Source organism: Apteryx rowi, unplaced genomic scaffold, assembly GCF_003343035.1.
Source record: "Apteryx rowi isolate R43461 unplaced genomic scaffold, aptRow1 scaffold_130, whole genome shotgun sequence".
Lineage (NCBI taxonomy): Eukaryota > Metazoa > Chordata > Aves > Apterygiformes > Apterygidae > Apteryx > Apteryx rowi.
The window spans coordinates 347748-366964 of NW_020447531.1; the positions used below are offsets into that span (position 1 = coordinate 347748).

The window sequence follows — 19217 nt, forward strand, 5'->3', positions numbered from 1 at the left end:
AACCCCTCCTGGACGCGATCCTGTGCAACGTACTCTAGGTGACCCTGCTTGAGCAGGGGGGTTGGACTAGATGATCTCCAGAGGTCCCTTCCAACCTCAACCATTCTGTGATTCTGTGATTCTGTGAGGCTGGGACAGGGGAGGGCAATCTCCTTGTCTTTTGGAGGTGTGTAGTGATGGAAGCTCTGTTTCACCAAGTAAAAGAGCTGTGAGAGGAGGTCAGCAAACTGCACATCACGTAGAGGTGATGGGAAAGAGATTGGATCTTCTCCGAGACCCTGCAGGTACAAGAGTTTGAACCCCCAACTGTACCAAAGGAGGGACAGGGCGAGTGAGTACTTTTTGGATGGGAAATGGAGACTCCTGTAATGATGAAGGCTGGAAGCCTGTGACTTCTGGCACCAGGAGGAAGGCTCCTGCTCCACCTGCAGATCTGCGACTACAGAATAGTTTCAGTGCCCTGGCAGCAAATAAGGGGCTGGGAGCTCTGTCCAACAAAACATCCAAACCAGCTGAGCCTGAACCATGCAGCAGCACCAGGAGGAAGCAGCAAGTAATAGTAGTGGGTGAATTCCTGCTGCAGGGGATGGAGACCCCCATCTGCCAACCTGACYTGCTGTCTAGGTAGATTTGCTGCTTGCTGGGATCTCAGATCAGGACGTAGTGTAGAGCCTGCTAAGGCTTGTCTGGCCTTTGAACTATTATCCTCTGCTGCTCTTCCTCATGGGYACCCGTGATACAACTAGGGGACACTTGGAGCATATCGAGCATAGCTGTATGGATCTGGGAGTGATAGTCATTCCCAGAGCATGGGGCATAGATGGTTTTCCTTTCAAATCTGCCAGTGAGGGGGAAGAGCTTGAGGAGCAATGGATGGATCCTGTGGGTCAACAATTGATTGCACAGCTGGTGTTGACAGCAGGGATTTGGTTTTTATGACCATGGGACCCTCTTCAAGGATTGAGGACTGCTAGAAGAGATGGGATCTACCTGACCAAGTGGGACAAAAGCATCTTTTTCAACAGGTTGGCCAACCTGCTGAGGAGAGCTTTAAACTAGGAATGATGGTGCAAGGAGATTACAATTCACAATCAAGTGAAGAAGTAGTGAACCAAGCTGGTAAGCAAAGGCTTCAGGATGATGTGGACAAGAGAAACCCTGCAGCAAACAAAACAGGGCTGAAAGGGGCCCACCCCAAGTATATGCACACAAATAGGGAAGTACCTATAGCACAGTGTTGTGGAAGCTCTCATACACTTTCTGGAAAATCAGTATGGCTGGGTGTCCATCTGAAGTACCTGTACACTAACACATTCAGCGTGGGGCACAAACAGGAGCAATTAGAGATCTGTGTGCAGTTGCAGGGCTATGATCTCACTGGAATCACAGAGACATTGTGGGATAGCTCACATGACTGGAATGCTGCAATGGATGGATACAGGCTCGTGAGGAAGGCGAGGAGGGGGAGTTGCCCTTTATGTGAAAAAGCAGCAGGAATGCATGGAGCTCTGCCTAGGGATGGATGATGAGCCAGTTTAGAGTTTATGGGTTAGGATTAGAGGGAGACCAATGTGGGTGATGTTGTGGTGGAAGTCCTGCCTGGTCAGGAAGAAGTAGATGAGGCCTTCTTCAGATAGCTGGAATAAGGTTCATGTTCACAGGCCCTCCTCCTCATGGGGGACTTCAACCACCCAAAATCTGCTGAAAGGGCAACACAGCAGGGCACAAGCAATTGAGGAGGTTTCTGGAGTGTGTCGATGTCAGCTTCCTAACACAGGTGATTGAGGAGCCAATGAGGGGAGATGCTGTGCTGGACCTCATACTTTCAAACAAGGAAGAATTGTTTGTGGATGTGAAGGCTGGGGGCAGCCTTGGCTGCAGTGACCATGAGATGGTGGAGTTCAGGATCCTGAGAGGTGGGAACAAGGCAAATAACAGAATCATGACCCAGAACTTCAGGAGAGCAGACTTTGGCCTCTTCAGGGATCTGCTTGAAATAATACCATGGGATACGGTCCTGGAAATAATAGAGGTCTAGGAGAGCTGGTTGAATTTTCAAGGATCACCTCCTCCAAGTTCAAGACTCATCCCTTCTGATGTGCTAGTAAACAAGCAGAGGTGGCAGGAGGCCTGCATGGATAAACGGGGGGCTCCTTGACTAAGTTCCAACATAAAAGAGAAACATACAAGAGATGAAAGAAGGGTCAGGTGACCCCAGAGGAATATAGAGACCATGTCCAAACAGGCAGGGATGGGGTTAGGAAAGCCAAAGCCCATCTAGATTTGAATCATGAAGAGCAACAAGAAAGGTTTCTACAGGTATATCAGCACCAAAATGAAGACTAGGGAAAATGTGGGCCTGCTGCTGAATGGTGCAGGGGGCTGGTGACAGAGGACACAGAAAAGGCCAAGCTACTCAATGCCATCTTCACCTTGGTCTTTACTGGTAAGATTTGCCTTCAGGAATCCCAAGCCCCTGAGACCTGCAGGAAAGTCTGGAGCAGTGAAGACTTACCCTTGGAGGATCAGGTTAGGGAACATTTAAAAAACCTGAGCATACAAATGTCTATGGGACCCAATGGGATGCATGCATGAGTACTGAGGGAACTGACTGATGTCACTGCAAGGCTACTCTCAATTATCTTTGAAAAGTTGTGGCAATCAGGGGAGGTCTCTGAGGACTAGAAGAATGCAAATGTCACACCTATCTTCAAGAAGCACAAGAAGGAGGATCTGGGTAACTACAGGCTGATCTGCCTCCCCTTGATCCCTGGGAAGGTGAATCATTCTGGAAAGCATTTCCAAACATATTAAGGACAAGAAGGTGATTGGGAGTAGTCAGCACAGATTTACGAAGGGAAGATCATGCCTGACCAAGCTGATAGCCTTCTACGTTGAGATGACTAGCTCAGTGGATGAGGGGAGTGCTGTGGATGTTATTTATCATGACTTTAGCAAGGCTTTCAACACTGTCTCTCCCATAACATCCTCATTGACAAACTGATGAAGTATGAACTAGGTAAGTGGATAGTGAGGTGGATTGAAAACTGGCTGAACTGCTGAACTCAAAGGGCTGTGATCAGCGGCATGAAGTCCAGATGGAGGCATGAAGTCCGGATGGAGGCCAGTCACTAGTGGTGTCCATCGGGATCAGTACTGGGGCCAGTATTGTTTACACCTTCATCAGTGACTGGGATGATGGGACAGAGCACACCCTCAGCAAGTTTTCAGATGATACAAAACCTGGGAGGAGTGGTTGATATACCAGATGGTTGTGCTTCTATTCAGAGGGGGGCCTTGACAGGCTGGAGAAATGTGCCGACAAGGATATCATGAAGCTCAACAAATGAAAATGCTCAACAAATGTAAAAGTCCTGCCCCTAGGGAGGAATAACAGGAATTAACTCAAACCAGCTGGAAAGCAGGTTTGCAGAAAAGGACCTGAGGGTGCTATTGGACAACAAGTGGGACATCAATGCACCCTTGTGGCAAAGAAAGCCAATGGTATCCTGGGGTGCATGAGGAAGAGCTTTGCCTGCAGGTGGAGGGAGGTGATCCTTCCATTCTACTCAGCCCTGGTGAGGCCACATCTGGAGTACTGTGTCCAGTTCTGGGCTCCTCAGTACAAGAAAAAYGTGGACCAGTTGGAGTAAATGCAGCAAAGGGCCACAAAGATGATTAAGGGGCTGGAGCATCTCTCATACGAGGAAAGGCTGAGAGAGCTGGGACAGTTTAGCCTGGAGAAGGCTCAGGGAGATCTTGTCTATGTGTATAAATACCTGATGGGAGGGAGTAAAGAAGGTGAACCCTTCTCAGTGGCATCCAGTGAAAGAACAAGAGGCAGTGGGCACAAACTAAAATACAGGGAATTCTGTTTAAACATAAAAAAAGTTTTTACTGTAAAGGTGATTGAACACTGCACAGGTTGCCCGGAGAGTTTGTGGAGTCTCCATCCTTGGAGATACTCAGAATGTGACTGGACACCCTCCTTAGCAACCTGCTCTAGTAGACCCTGCTTTAGCTGGAGGTTAGAATAGATGATCTGCAGAGGTACCTTCCAACCTCAACTATTCCATGATTCTGTGATAAACTAAGAAAACACTTTAGAGGAGTTACATGAGCAGTGTTCTAGTAGAGGAGCCAGTGACAGCCAACTCTAAGCCAGATGTGGAAGAAGTAGAGTTATGAACCTAGCCACTCATCTAGTCCATTGGTAGTGACTAAACTGATGAAGCTTTTCTTTATTTTTCCCTTGATTTTCAGTAAGTAATATTTTTACACTTTTTGAGATATACTGTGAACTATGTTTTGTGTCAAAGGCCCATTCCTGATTCTTAGACTTACATTCTTTCAAGTTATTATTTAGATTTATTACCTATATTCCCTACATTTATTTTTAACATATTCCCTAAAACAATATTGCAATCCAAATAAAACTAATAAATCAAAGGAAAGTGTTGATATAGGACAAATTTCACATAAACTTATGAAGCCAAGAGAAAGGGTGAAAATCTACCTTTAAATATTGTGAGGAAAATCCATTCTTTTTGAGGTAGATCTCCCTCTGATGCCACTGTACTTTGTCTAAGTAAGAACTGTAGATTTTGCCACATTAGCGTTGTCTTGATTTTATTTTTGTATCTTTTGGTAGTGTAGGGAGACAGAAGGGGAATGCTAGATGTCAAAAGCAGTGAAGAACAGACTGGAGTGAGTTACAAATTAAAGTTCTAGGGCTACCCATCTGTTTCTCTGCTTTGGTTTGTCAGCAGCTTAGTTAATGAATAGCAGTGTGATATTTAATATTCATATAGGGGCTTTGTAGTGTTTCCAGAAAGTGCCTGTGTTCTATTTTATAGTTTTTTGTAATCATGTGTAGATGATATAATGTGTCATATATATTATATCACATGCATATATATAAGTATGCATATAAATATGCATATTTTCTATGGATGATATTTATAGTATTACAATATATTTGCATATCTAATATAGAAACTTAAATTTAGATGGATCAGTTTAGAAGCATCTGATTTTTTTTTTTTTGTCATAGGTTTTTATAATAAAATTTAGGTTTATTACCACTCCCTTCTACAATGTTTAGTATCTCTAATTTCTCTTTAATGGAATATAGTGGTTACCTTTAAAGGGAAAGAGCAAGTAGTTTCTAATTTGGTTTCCGTGTTTTAACTCTTAAACTCCTACTGCTGGGGAAATTAAATCATCTAGACGTTAACTCAGTTCTTAACCTCACTTGAACTGGCACAAATCTGAACTAACTTCATTGAAGCAGTGTAAAACTAGCAAAGTAGAGCCAAAAATATAGTAATATTTTTTTATACCTTTGTGCCACTTGGCATACTCTGGCTGTTAAAAATATACAGTGGTCACTCTTGATAAGTCATACCATATTGCCTTCAAGTGTAGGTTTAATCAAGCTAATAACTAAGATAATCTCAATTTTGATGAAATATAGAAAGCTAAAGCTCATTTGGAAATGGAATTGGCTAGGGGTGTGAAGATCAATAAGAAACGCAGCAATTCAGCCTGCTGAATGGAGCGAGGAACCTTGTGACAAAGGACACAGAAAAAGGTGTACTGAGGTACTCAGTGCCTGCTTTGCATTGGTCTTTACTGGCAAGATCTGGACTCAGATTTCCCTGTGCCTAGTGGCAGAGTCAGGGGGAGTGAATTACTTACTACCCATGGTAGAGAAGAGAACTTAGGGATCATTCAAGCAAACAAGAGGTACAAGCCTGTGACAAGATAGGGTAGATCTGATATGCTGGGGGAGCTGGTTTTGTCATTATAAAGGACAGTGCCTGTCATCTTGTAAGAAAATGTTATGTGCCTCTTTAAGAAGGACAAGGGATAATAGGATCTTGTGGACTATCAGCTGGTGAACCTGACTTCATCCTCAAGACAGAGGAAACATCAATTACTATTGTAACTGAAAAGTCAAAAAGTCTTCATAGAAAATATCACCACCTGTATCAAGAGACAAAAGTGAAGGGAGTATGTTTTAGTAGGGGTCCTTTAAGAGGAAGAAGAAGGAAAAATGCTGTGATTTTGAGTGTTTCTATTTTTGTTGTGATCGGCCTAGCTTTTGGCCAAGCTTTGAAGTTCTGGGCTTTTTTACATCACAGTAAAATATGTACAAGTTCTATGTCATAAATGAGAAGCCATTTCCAATACACATATATTTTTCTGAGGAAGAAATCTCAAGTGTGTTAGAAGAGCCATTTTTTGAGGAAGGAGCCCCTGGCATACTTGACCAGAGAGCATAGAGTAGAAAGCAAATTCCCTCATTGGAGGGAATTTTCTTAATTTACAGAGGTTTTTTTCTTAATTTTCTGTTAAAAGATTATAATTGTAACAGTGACAAGAACTAACTGTCTGTGCTGAATTACTTTTTCTGGGGCTAGGGGGAAAAACCCACTTCTTTATTGTAGAAATTGCTTTGACAAGCTCTTGTGTTTGTAGTCATCATAGTGCTGTGACGGGATATTCCAAAACCAAGAATGGCATTATTTCGCCTTCTTCGTTCTATGCTAGCAGGAGGCAGGTTTCTGGCTAGGGAGTATAGGTTGGGTTGGCTATTTTTATTACTGAAAATAGAAATGTGGAGTTGATATGAGTAAAGGTATTGCGTCCTTTAAGGTATAATAGCTGCACTGTTTGATAGGAAAACTTCCAATTTTTTACTTTATCTTTCTTTCAGTGCTGTATATTCAAAAACATATTAAAACAAGCTCTGCCATTATATTTGGAGATTTTTCTGTAGGGAGACAAAAAAAGGAAAAAAAAGGGATGGTGGTTACTGCCTTTCTTTCAGTGCCTGGATAATGTTCAATGTAGGAGGAGAGCTTCTTCCTACCTTCTGTTATGCTGTTGGAAGAGAACTCCTTCCTATTCTCTACAAAAATTTCAAAAACTGAACTTTAAGAAGAGACTAGAAGTACATTTTCCAGATCCCTCAGTCTCTGCCATCTGATTTTCTCTCTGTTCACTGCAAGACCTGAGACATGCAGGCATGTCGCAGAACCCTTGTGGGAGAGACCTCACATTCCTGCTTCCTCTATACAACTTTCCCTTGGGAAATAAGAGTCTCACAGGCACAGCTTCCCCTGGAGCTTTCAGTTCTCCTTAGGCTTAATGCTCTCAGGATGAAAACCAGAGAGAGGGTAGAGCTGGCAGGTTCACCTGAAGCGTAGTTCAGCTCATTGCAGAGCAATGCAAATACAAGTGCAGAGCTAGTGGGCATGTCGAGATTGCTGTCAGAATTACTGATGGACTGGCTGAGGAATGGGTCATATATTTGAGTGTTAGGTCTTACCCTGTGAGAAGAGGTAACATTGTAATCCTAACTACTGTTGTATATTACATAAAAATGCACATTTAAAATTGATAACTTGTATTTCTGGTTTCTGAAGTATAGAAATGCATTAACTTGTTCATGACCTCTCTCCAGGTATCACTGCCCAGTGCCTAAAATTTTCTATGTCCAGTTAACTGTTGGCAACAGTGAGTTTTTTGGTGAAGGAAAGACTCGTCAAGCTGCTAGACATAATGCTGCAATGAAGGCCCTTCAAGCTCTCCAGAATGAGCCTATTCCAGAAAAATTACCTCAGGTTTGTGTTTCAAAAAATGTACTCTGCCTAATCTCCACATTAAGATGCCAAATCTTACAATTTATTTGTCAGCTTTTCAGTGTTTAATYAATTAATCTATTTATTTATTTATTTATTTACATATTAGCCTCAGTAAAGAGAGGAGCAATAGTAAAAAGTTGTTAGTGCTATTTCTGAATAAAAGCACACCTAACATGGAACTAGACTTAAATAGTAAAAGTAGGCAGCTGTTTTAAAGGTGAGAGGATTATCGACAGTGGTTAAGTAAAATAATAGAAAATAACTGAGATTTATCCCAAAAGTAGGGAAAATGTCAGTTTAATCAGTGGCTTTACAGAGAATGAATTATTGATCTTACACATATGTTGTGTCATGAATGTGATATTTACGGTTGAAGTGACTTGTCCCCCTATGAGCCTGACTGAGCTTACTGAACAGCTGTCAGATGGTTTTAGGCTTTTAGCCACTTAGTCCCTTTCTGAATAGTTAGCTTTCTCACTGTTGTGTTTGCAAATGGTGTATATTGTTGCTTATAAATGAAAATATTGTGTTATATTTTAAAAAATATATTAGCAGAAAAATTATTCTTAGAATAATCATTGCAAATTCAAAGCACAAAAATAATAAATGAGCCAAATTAGCCAGAACAAATGCATCAGGAGACAATTCCTTTTTTGTATTCTCTTTCTGATGACTCCTGTTGAAATACTGTGCATGGTGCAAAACATTACTAAAACTACCTTCAGTGTCTTGTGTGGTTGTTTCAAGCTGCTTTTTAAGAATGGAAATAATTTTCTGTATCAAAAGCACATCCATCTGCCTCACCCTATATCTAAATGTATTCCTTTCAGTCCAAAGAGTGTTTGACTCACCCCTTTGGTTGTGCTGTATCATTTTTCTGGATCAGGAAATTTTCTTTAAAACCACTTACTAAAATTAGTATTGATTTTTTTTAAACAGAAAAGCTATTAAAAGAAATATGTAAAGTCTTAAGTAGAATTTTCATTTCCTTTCCTGTTTTTAATTCGCTTCCTTTCTCTTCTGGTTTCCAGACAAAAGTATAGGTTGATGATGAATGCTAAGCACAAAGCCAAGTGGGAATGTCATATTATTGAACTGTACTTTTAGATCAACATATTCTTATTTTTGAAAATTATATATATAATATTGTATTTTATAAAAAGAATCCTTRAATTCAAGATATCTATTAGTCAGCATGGAAAGTAAACTGCTGTTATCTAAGTGCATAGGATAATAAGTAAGATAGGTGGGTTTAAATGCTTGGTTTTTATAGCCTATGTATGTGAAACCTGGGTAACATTTATTTACTTAGCGGCAGTAATGGAATCCTAAATTCACATTCATGTCCAATTTGGTCTATTTAGTGTCTGTTTAGATTATTGTCTCTTAGAGTTTGCAGGCTTTTAGGAGAGGACGCAGTTGTGCAAATTGAGTTTCCTAAATTCTTGTAGCAATCTGAGTTGTTGCCTCAATCTTGAGCTAATAAATCTTCTCTTCACCAGCATAAATTATGTATGTAATGAGAAAAATAGGGAAGGATTGTCAGGAGACAATACCCTAAGGTCACTGAGGTATTTGCATGCTACTGGCAAGACCAGTGGGAGTACCGTGATGTTCTGGCGTAGCAGCTGAAGGCCAGTAAGGATCCTGCAGGATCTCAAATGGCAGATGTCTGTGGGTAGGAAACTGAATCGAGTCCTCAGTCAGGAGAGTCTGTGTGGCTTGGTCATGCTGAAGGTAAAGGTTGCTGGCTGACGGGAGTCATGATGAAGAATAATCTCTGTTACTCTATGGGTTAGAGTCGCAGGTGCCTGTGGAAGGCTGGAGGTGACGCTGTGCCCAGGGCACAGTGGAGTACAAAGAGCTGCCCTGTGTGGCGCTGGGTGCAGCTATCCAAAGAACTGACAGGTTGAAGTAGTGTTTAAGGGCTTCACCATGCTGAGGCTGAGGCTCCTCCCTGCTGCTGGCCATGTGAGGCACGTGCAGAGCTCCTGTCCGCTGCAGAGTGGTGACATGTGCCCTCAGCATGGGACCCTGTCCAGCTCACTAAAGCTCTGCTTCCTTCAGCTGGACTGACCTGCTGGGATCTGCACCTGCCATGGAAGATGCGTGATTTGTCATACCTTATTTGTCATATGCAGATCAGAGCTAGTTGGCATTAGTCTGGCTGGCCTTATCAGCTGACCAGCTGAACTTCTTTCTCCCCCAATCTCTTATTGCCGCTATGCTTTCAGCAATGCGAGGGAGCAAGGACAGAGCTGCTGAGACCAGTCTAGCCCTGCATGCCGTTAGTCATGAAAAGAACTTCACTGGAATGGGATCCCTGGAATATAGCACAATAAATGTGTGGTTTTGCCTTTTGATCTATATAACTGTATTTGCTTAATGCAGATTTATTTATATTCTTCTTTCATCTGGAGATGCCAAGTTTTTTCTTTTTTTTTTAACTAAATGAGTCAAGTGCAAAATCTTTTACCCATATTAAACCACTGAAGAGAAACATTATTGTCTTAATACTTCATTGTGCAAACATGTAGAAAGCATAAGGTGAAAAGAAACAAGAAACAAACAGCAAACAGAGCAGGGGTATAGGTGACTTGCTTTCATAAAAGAACTATTGTGCATCTGCCAAAGGAGCTCTGCTGCCTCATAGAACGGAGGCCTAGGAAAGGCCTTACAATTTAAGTGTCAGTTCTGGAATGAGGATCAAATTTAAATCCAAAGCACCTTAGACACTCCTGGACATATTTTATCTTCCTGAAGTTAAGGGAGTCAGATGACTTAAGACTTGAAACCTTATTGCTCAGTACTAAGGTCTAATCCTTAAAGACGTATCCTYCTTAGTCTCCACTCACAGTTAGGCTTTGCTGTGTGTGATGGAAGAATAGGCAAGGACTGAAGTTTTAAGAACGGACATTTAATGATTTTTTAGACTGATGTGTTTGTATTAATCATGAAATTTTAAACAGTAATTTCTACATTGGACTCTGCATGTGTGGTTAAGCTTGAGTATAACCTAAAAAAAAATCTTAACTTAAAGACTTAGTGACAGTCCAATGGACGGACTCTATTATATAATTTTATGTAATTTATGCCAGTGATTGATTATTCTCCCTTTTAAAGATAAATAGTGTTGTATTTCTTCTAAATTTACTTAGCTTTGATTTCTATCTAGTACGTCTTTTCATGTCTTTGTTAAATCTGAGAAACGGCTCTAAAAAATCTCTTCCCCATATAAGTTTATCAATTATGCTCAAGTAATTTTAAAATCTTCTTATATAACTGATTGTTTCCATAGTCTGTCAGTCTAAAGTGCTTCTTGTAATCAATAGTTCATTCTTACAGCTGCTTTTCTCTGCCTTTCCGATTATCAGTCTCCTTTATAAAACACAAGCTTAACTGAATACAGTATTAAGTAAGGTTCTCACTACAGTTGTTTATAGTAATAATAGTACCCCACAGTTTCTGTTTGATATTCTCTGTATCCCCAAAATACATGTGTGCTTTCAAGTGTTATCCTTTCAACTCTGTTCAGTTGATTATTCTCTGTGAACCTAAGTCCTTTACTGAATCACTGCTTTGCCTGTCCTATAAATAATGACCCACATTCTTGATTTCAGTAGTACTTTACATTTCATTGTATGAAATGAGCCAGAGGTGCTACGTAATTTCATTCTGGCTCCTCTTACTGTTGCTTAGTACTGCAGCCTTTATTTATGGCAGCTTCTGCAAACTTTATCAATTTTTTGTTTTGTATTTAGCTCCAGATCACTGGCAGGGAAGTAAATTGCATTTTCCACTGAAAATTTTGTGACCAWTTAATGAGACAAAAAGTTCCCCAAGTCTGTGTATTAAAGTTGCCTGCTTCTGCTGCATTTTTGGTCCCACTTTATGTTAAAGATTAATATATTAAGAGTTAACAAAGGGTAGATAAAATCTTGGTAATTTTCATTGTTATTGTGAAGAACTTAATTTTTTGTAATGTTATTTTATAACTTCAGTATCTGGATTTTGTATTTAWACTGGTGGCTAAAGATTTATATCAGTCTTTATTATGCAAGACTGAAACTCTGCAGGAATCCACCTAGTTCAGCACTGTTGGTTTGATGTTTACCTCCCCTAATAAAAAATTAAGAGTCTGGCCAAGGCTACAAGGTTGTTGAGAGATCTCAGTTTGAAATGTTCACGGCTTTCGAGGTTGAAAGTAACTGAAAGTTAAACCTCTGAGAACTAAGGAAAATGTGGCCTGGGGTCAAAGACCAAAAGGCAGAAGTTATAGAACGTGATAGCTGTTTGACTGATCCCCATACTGGTGGTTTTGTGAGAAAAGTAGGACTTACCTTAACTGCAAAACAAAGCTGAATTTTAGGTAGGATAACGTTTATATATTCCTTTTGTTGTTTTATCCCTTATCCTCCCTGTTTGTTATGTTCCTATGGATAAATAAATAAAGTTTTGTGTTGAGCAAGCTGTTCTCTGTCACTACCTTTTCATACTGGTCATACCTCCCAGAGGGAAGGCTGCGGAGGGGCCATTAACCAGCTGGACCTGCTGAGGACACCTGCAACCTGGTGACCCAGTCGAAGTGTAGGGCTGATTCACTGAATTTCTTCTGAGAGAAATGCAGGCACTTGCCCGCTGCTTGGAAGGGGTGTCCACGGGGGGAGGCTGAGAAAGAGATCACAGGATCTTTAATAGTTGTGTTTGACACAAGCAGTGTGTTTAGTTGATTATTATCCATGTTATTAATAAGCCTAAAATCAATAGAAGCTACTTTGCCATCTAACAGCCATTTATAAGCTAATGTGCGTGTGTTCTTTTAGCATGAGCAATATGAAGCATAACTGCATTTTATACAGCTTTACAGGTCAGTGAGTGGCTGACAGTGGGGTACTGAAGTAGGTATGCAAAGATTTACAGCATGACAGAACTCAGAAGTGTTTAATAAATGGGGGGAAGAGCATATTACATTTTTTATCTTCTAAAAAAATATTTTACTATGATCATGTATTCATTTTTCAGAATGGAGAAGCAGGAAAAGAAACAGAAGAAGATAAAGATGCAAACAAGTCTGAGATCAGTGTAGTGTTTGAAATTGCTTTGAAACGCAATATACCTGTCAGTTTTGAGGTATGTGTTACATATTTATTTGTTTGCTGAGAAAGTATTAAAAAAAGCTGCCACTAAAATTCAACAAGATTAAAAATAATAATAATTATGAAGATGACACTTTTAAATTCACGCAAATTATAAATAGCAAAGTTTGGTAATACATCTGAATCTAAGACACTGAGTTTTTACTATTATAATAGGTGCTCTGTCAGAGCATTATAGACCTAACATTTGGGTGGTAACAAGTGGATGGTAGAAAGACTGTTCAAGCATCCCCTGTGGGGTGTGGGATTTTGGAACCAGTGGCCACACCCAATCTGAATTGAAATTGTTTCTCAAAATGGAGTCAGTCGAGATATTTGCTTTAACTGTAGGAGATTTTTGTAAGGTGTGCATTCACTACAGAAGTTCCCATCGAGCCACTTCACATCCTATTTGCCATTTTCAGAAAGTCATAAATATATTTTTTTTGTCTTGCACAATGTTCAACTCCTTATCAATCTCTACTTAAGCCTTCATGATTTTTTTCACATTTCATACAAATTTATCTATGAAACTGCTTCTGACACCTTTGTTTACCTTAAGTAATAAAGAATTTTTGGAATAGCTCCAATGCAATCAATGAACTAACTACAGGAAGATGAGTAATAGTAACAGCAGAATTTTTCCGATGAGAAAGCTTTATACAAGCTGGTTGTAAAAATCTAATCTTACTGTAGAATCCATCAAATTTCAAGTTTTGATTTTCATTTAAATGAAGAGAATCCTGGTTTAAATGGCACTTTGAAGTTGTTGGTTTTTATTTTTCTGCTTTTTATTATACACTTATACTGAATAAATTTGAAGGACGTGTAGTGCCTATACTGGTAGTGGTAATTTTCTCCAGTATTTTTTGTACATGAAGTATATATACATATTTACATGCCAAAAAATAAAATACAGTGTGGCATGATATAGAGTGTGCTGTATACAATTTACTGGCATGTGTTTGGCCCACATCCGTGAGTTGGCCAATGTCAAATGAGCTATTTAGAGCTTCTTAGAAATCTGAGTGTGACCTATCATACAGTAGTCAGGAGGGCCAAAGGTATAGAATTATTTTATTGACTAAAGATATATATATTCAGGGTGTATATATATATGCATGTGTGTGTGTGTGTGTGTGTATAAACACCCCCCCMCACACACACACATACATATATATGCAGAATAGCAAATGGACATGTGTTTCATGTATATGGTCTATAATTGCAAAAAAAAATAACATGAGCTGATAAGAAAATGAAGAGAAAGTAAAATCTCGGGGATAAAACTGGAGGTGTTGGCATATCAGTTTGCAACTATATGGAAAGAATATTGTAATTCTTATGTAGGATCAGACATAATGGAAACACATGCCTGTGTTTCAAAAAAGGAAATTCTTAATTAACATTTCAGCTTTCACAGATCATTTTCTACCTTAAGTATTAAAAAGCATTTGGAATAGTACCATATAAATCAATGCACTAAAATACAGAGAGATGAATGGTCGTGGATCACAGAATATCTGGGAAGTTAGAAAGAGGGATAGTACTTTGAATATGTTCCTAACCTCATTCCTATGTTTTAGCCTCCTTAAGAGACAGCATTTGTTGAGGAAAGAATGAAGGTAGCTGTACTTAGGAGAGGAAAAGTCTAATGTGACACTTGTTATAGAATGTTTAGAAGAATGTTGAAAAAAGACATTTTCTTGCTCTCCAAAACAGGTTTTGTGTTATTTCCTGTCTTTAAGTAGAGGTGATATTCTTAAATAGAGTTCTGGTTTAACTTGGGTTTTAAAAGATGGCTTATATTTCAATAAAACTATTGAACAATTAGGGGTAATCCACAGGATCTGATGTTTATAATAGGGTTCTTTTTACAAATGGTTTCGTGTTATTCCAGGCATGCATCAAAGCTTTCTCTAGCATTTTTTGTGTGGTAGCTATAAAATGATCAGCCTTTTCTTCATCTGACAAATGTTCCAACAGTGCTGTGTTATGCAACTAAGTAAGTAATGGTCATAAAGATATGTAAAGTTCTATGTAAACATGTTTTCAGAATTGCATAATAGGTGGGGAATAGGGAGAGCCTGCAGAGCCCAGGTTTTGCATGATAATGTCAGTGTGTCCATTGAAACTGAGTGTATGGTTTCGTTCCACCTGCTTTGCCAATGGGAGTTATGCACTCATCATCCTGTTTATTCTGTTCATATAGTATGGCTAGTTTGAAAGCTAAGAAATCTAGGAAGAATTTTAAGGAATTTCTATCTAATAAATGGCTAACTAAAATAAAATCACTGAATTCCAATAAAAGGAACCTTTAATAGCAACCTGTCATTGGTGCATCCTTACCTAACCTTTATTCGTCAACTTTTAAGACAAACTGCAATGCCTTTATCACATACATGGGACTGTCAATGAACAGCTTTTAAGGAAGGATGCAAAATTGATTGTTCTGTATATTATTAAAATAGCTGTAAAATGCTCATTTTGCTTATTATTCGCTGCTTGACAGTAGACTGAAATCTTGCTGTTCTAGTTCTCTTGCAGCATAAATGATTTTTCTTTCCAAACTTGTCAGTAAGGAGTTGAGTGAACCTAGAAGACTCTACTGAGCTGGACCGCTTATGGAATTAGAACAACTATATGCAAATAATACTGTGCTCTCACCAAGCATTTAGGTGCCTTGAGGTGTTTTAGATTGTCATTTTATTTTCAGTATTTTTCTTTGGATTGGAATGTTCTTTGTTTAGAAGACCAAATACAATAATCCTTTTTTTCATTCTCAATATCAGGAGTGAGGAAATGTAGTGCCTGAACAAGCATTTTTTCTGCCCTCTATGCTCTTCTGGGAAAAAAGAGTTGAAGTTTATTGTGTTCCAGTCTTACTGTAGTGGTACTTGCATGGATTCTGTATTTTGAACTAGGAGCTGACTATGAAGTTGCTGACTATGAAAAACTGAGGAAGTTCTCAGCATGAAGTTTCATACCCATCTGGCTCCTGGTCTCCTGGTGACTAAGGCTTTCAGATTAGATTATGGACATATTGAGTAGCCCTCCTTCTGATTTTGGATGAAGGGAGGCCAGCCTTCTTCACTCCATTTTTAATAAACTATCCAGACTCTTTTTTTTTTTTTTTAAACTGGGAAAATCTTGCATGTCTGCCTGCTGGCACAAGCTCATGGAAATATATTGGTATTTTTAAAATTCTAAATAATCATGCATATAGGTGACATGTTTTTGCTGACTTGTCTTTTGTCTTCTGTGTTTTTTTTTAAATTACATTTAATGTTGTCAAAATCTGTTGACTTTTCTACCTGTAGTCTCAGTAATAATTGAAGCAGCATTACTCTTTCATTGTAATTGTACTGCTGTTTTTCATTTGTCAGCATGATTCGTTAAATTGAGCCAAATTCACTCTTGATGTAACTTGACCTTAGATGTGTTTTGGCCCCATGTGTTTTCTCTTGCTGGAGTTATTCTTTAAATCAGTGCAACAGAAAAAGAAAAGCGTATTGAACTGTCACCCTTAATCAAATTCTCAGCTTCAAATTAGCCGTGATTTGGTCGAATCTTCCAACTGAGGAAATGGATTAGTGTACTAAGGCAGATAGTGTTCTTGGGTAGCAAAGACTGAATTTCTTCTTAGTGTTTTGTGTCCTTAGGTTTATAGAACAACTATTTGAAATCACGTGGTGTAAAAAGATCTAAAATCTGGGGTTAGCCAAAAATGGTTTTAGGTTAATGTTTTTTTGCTAAGTTACCAAATTTGGATATTGAGTTTGATCTGGAGCCCATCTGAAGCCTATGGGATTCATTCCATTGACAACACAAAGATTTTTTCATTTGCACACTAACAGAGACACAGTTTTGAATGTTTTCCATGCAATTATTTACTTTGTGTCACATACTTAAAAGTTTAAAAGGTTAAAAACACTGGAAAACACTGGCTTTATATTAAGAAATATTTTTTCATGCATATGAAAATATAATCTCATTTTGTATTAAAATTCTTTTTTCTGTATATATTTGTGTGCATTTATATATATGAGAAAACATATATAAAACTAATATTTTAGGAACTCGACAATTATATTTCTTAAGCAGTTATTTTGTCCTTTTTCATCTGGTCAGTGTAGACATTCTTGAACATTTTATTAATACATTATATTGTATATAAGTGAAAACACCTATATAATGGTATTAATAAGATCTAATCACAAAAAGATTAAGGGCCTTACYAATGTTAGTTTAGCCATGTTTTGCAGCCAGCATGTAATACTTGGATAGCAACGTACAGTAATACGTTAAGATACACCTTTAAAACAGAGTGGAAAACACTTCAATGAGATGAAGGTGCATAGCACTGATACAAAGCCCTGTTATGCCTGAAAGTGGATGGATCCTGGAATTAGGTTCTTCAGTTCTGATGTAAACAGTACAGCTCCACATGACAACAAAAGCACAACTGAGTTCTCGCTTTGTGAAACGCTAATGGGCCACTTCTGAGTGATGTAATTTTGAAAATACTTCTGAAATTCTTACCTTGAAACTTAGAGTAAGAACACTCCTAGACTACAAACAAATAAATCCCATGCTGGCGCAGAAGTCATCTTATTCTGGGAAAATGTGGACAAAGTTTTCTGTTAATTTTCATTTTGTGTCTTTTTATTGATATATGCTGTGATGATTGTATTTGCTGGGTGAAACTGCCACAAAAGAGAGCTTAAAAAAGAAATACAAGCCTAAGGAGACCTCATTACAGTGTAATGGCAAAACTAAATAATGCAAGGGACATGACCTTGATAAAAAGAACTTTAATACAAAACATGTTGTAATAATACTAAGGTTGAGGGTTTCAGCCCGTAAAAACACAGTTATTGCACCAAGAGCGCCCTAGCACCTTTGCCTCAGTTCCCTTGCAGTCAGGCATTATACTTCTTCAACAAATSGTTTGATGCTATTGCACCTGCTGAAAAAGTATGTATTTGTATTGATTTTAAAGTTAATACAAGGAGGTGCCTGTCAGAAGCTGTGATCTCTCCTTGTACACATTACGTATGACAGAAATTAAATTAGGTAGCTGCTTCCTCCCATTGAACAAAATAACTGAACCTTTTCACAAATGAGGTCTCTAATACCTTATAGATGTTATCCAGAACAGTACGTGTTGCATGCGTGAATAGATGGCTATGTTAGCACTTGCGCTGCTGTAATTTGTTGGTAAGTGCACTCTATTGGTTTAACCTTCTAAAAGAAGTTTCATGTTTGTGGAAAGGTGAAGATAAAAGAGCTAAAGGAAGATACACCAGTCAGAACTTCTTTGTTTTATTTCGTCATGTTATTGTAACTTTTAATAGTTAAGAGGTATTTAAAGCAGGTTTTCTCATTGTTTTTCATCCTGAATATGTTTGGAAAGGAATGTATGAATTAAACTTTGCAGAACTGATTGCTTTTTTGTGTGAGTTACGGAGGTACTGTTGGTATCTCCCATTGGTACTGTTGGGAGGCACAGCTGATGACCTTGGAGGCTAGTCTGTGGCAGCCTTTCAAATATACATGGTATTGCTCCAAGCTGTGTGCTCTGGCAAGATGAGGATAGAGAGCAGGCATGCTGCTGGTAGTCTGGACAGTGTAAAATTACTGATATTTGAGACTAAAGTTTGGGACCATGCATGAACATCCTAGTTTTTAGTGATAATGGAAAAAATTTACGAGCAGATTAAAGTGATGTCCTATGAACTTAATTTTGAATATTGTACATAGAGAATAAGCTAGAACATGGTAGCCCTTGATGAGTTGAAATTCTTTAGTACGTGAAGTGCCTTGCAAGGAAAAATATGGTTCCCTTGGTTTAAATATGTGCTGTGTTATTGTTGTATACATTTTTTTTGAAAAGGTAGGTCTACTGTATGTTCTGTGAAACACTGAATAGAATGTTTAGATTTGCTTTACCTCATCAGCCTTAATTTTGTATCCTCAAACCTGGCAGTCTCATTAATACTTGTCCAGATTGTGTGAAACCCCATGTGAATGCCTTCAGTTAGCAGGAAGGTCACATTAGTAGTAAGTACATTGTGTTGCAGAAGAGTAATGTTAATAACTAAGTTGTATTCTTATAGGGTGATTTGACTCAATATAACTTCTATTCAAAAGGTGATTAAAGAAAGTGGACCTCCTCATATGAAGAGCTTTGTCACACGAGTCACCGTAGGAGAGTTCACTGCAGAAGGAGAAGGGAACAGTAAGAAGCTCTCAAAGAAACGTGCTGCGATGGCTGTTCTGCAAGAGCTTAAGAAACTTCCTCCTCTTCCTGTGATTGAAAAGCCAAAACTATACTTTAAAAAACGCCCCAAAACAATATTGAAGGTATGTGTCTGCCTGTGTGTCAGAATTAGGAACATTTGCTTAGGAAGTAACAGAATTACTCAAA

General features: G+C 38.7%; 1 protein-coding gene across 2 annotated transcripts in view; it reads left to right on the forward strand.

Moving 5' to 3' along the window:
* Positions 1–19217, forward strand: part of STAU2 (staufen double-stranded RNA binding protein 2) — a 175897-nt gene that overhangs the window by 30750 nt on the left and 125930 nt on the right. For both annotated transcript variants that reach the window (XM_026056293.1, XM_026056294.1), the window contains exons 5-7: positions 7472–7631; positions 12675–12782; positions 18941–19153. In XM_026056293.1, the coding sequence (XP_025912078.1) occupies positions 7472–7631; positions 12675–12782; positions 18941–19153 (481 nt within the window). The remainder of the gene's footprint in view (positions 1–7471; positions 7632–12674; positions 12783–18940; positions 19154–19217) is intronic.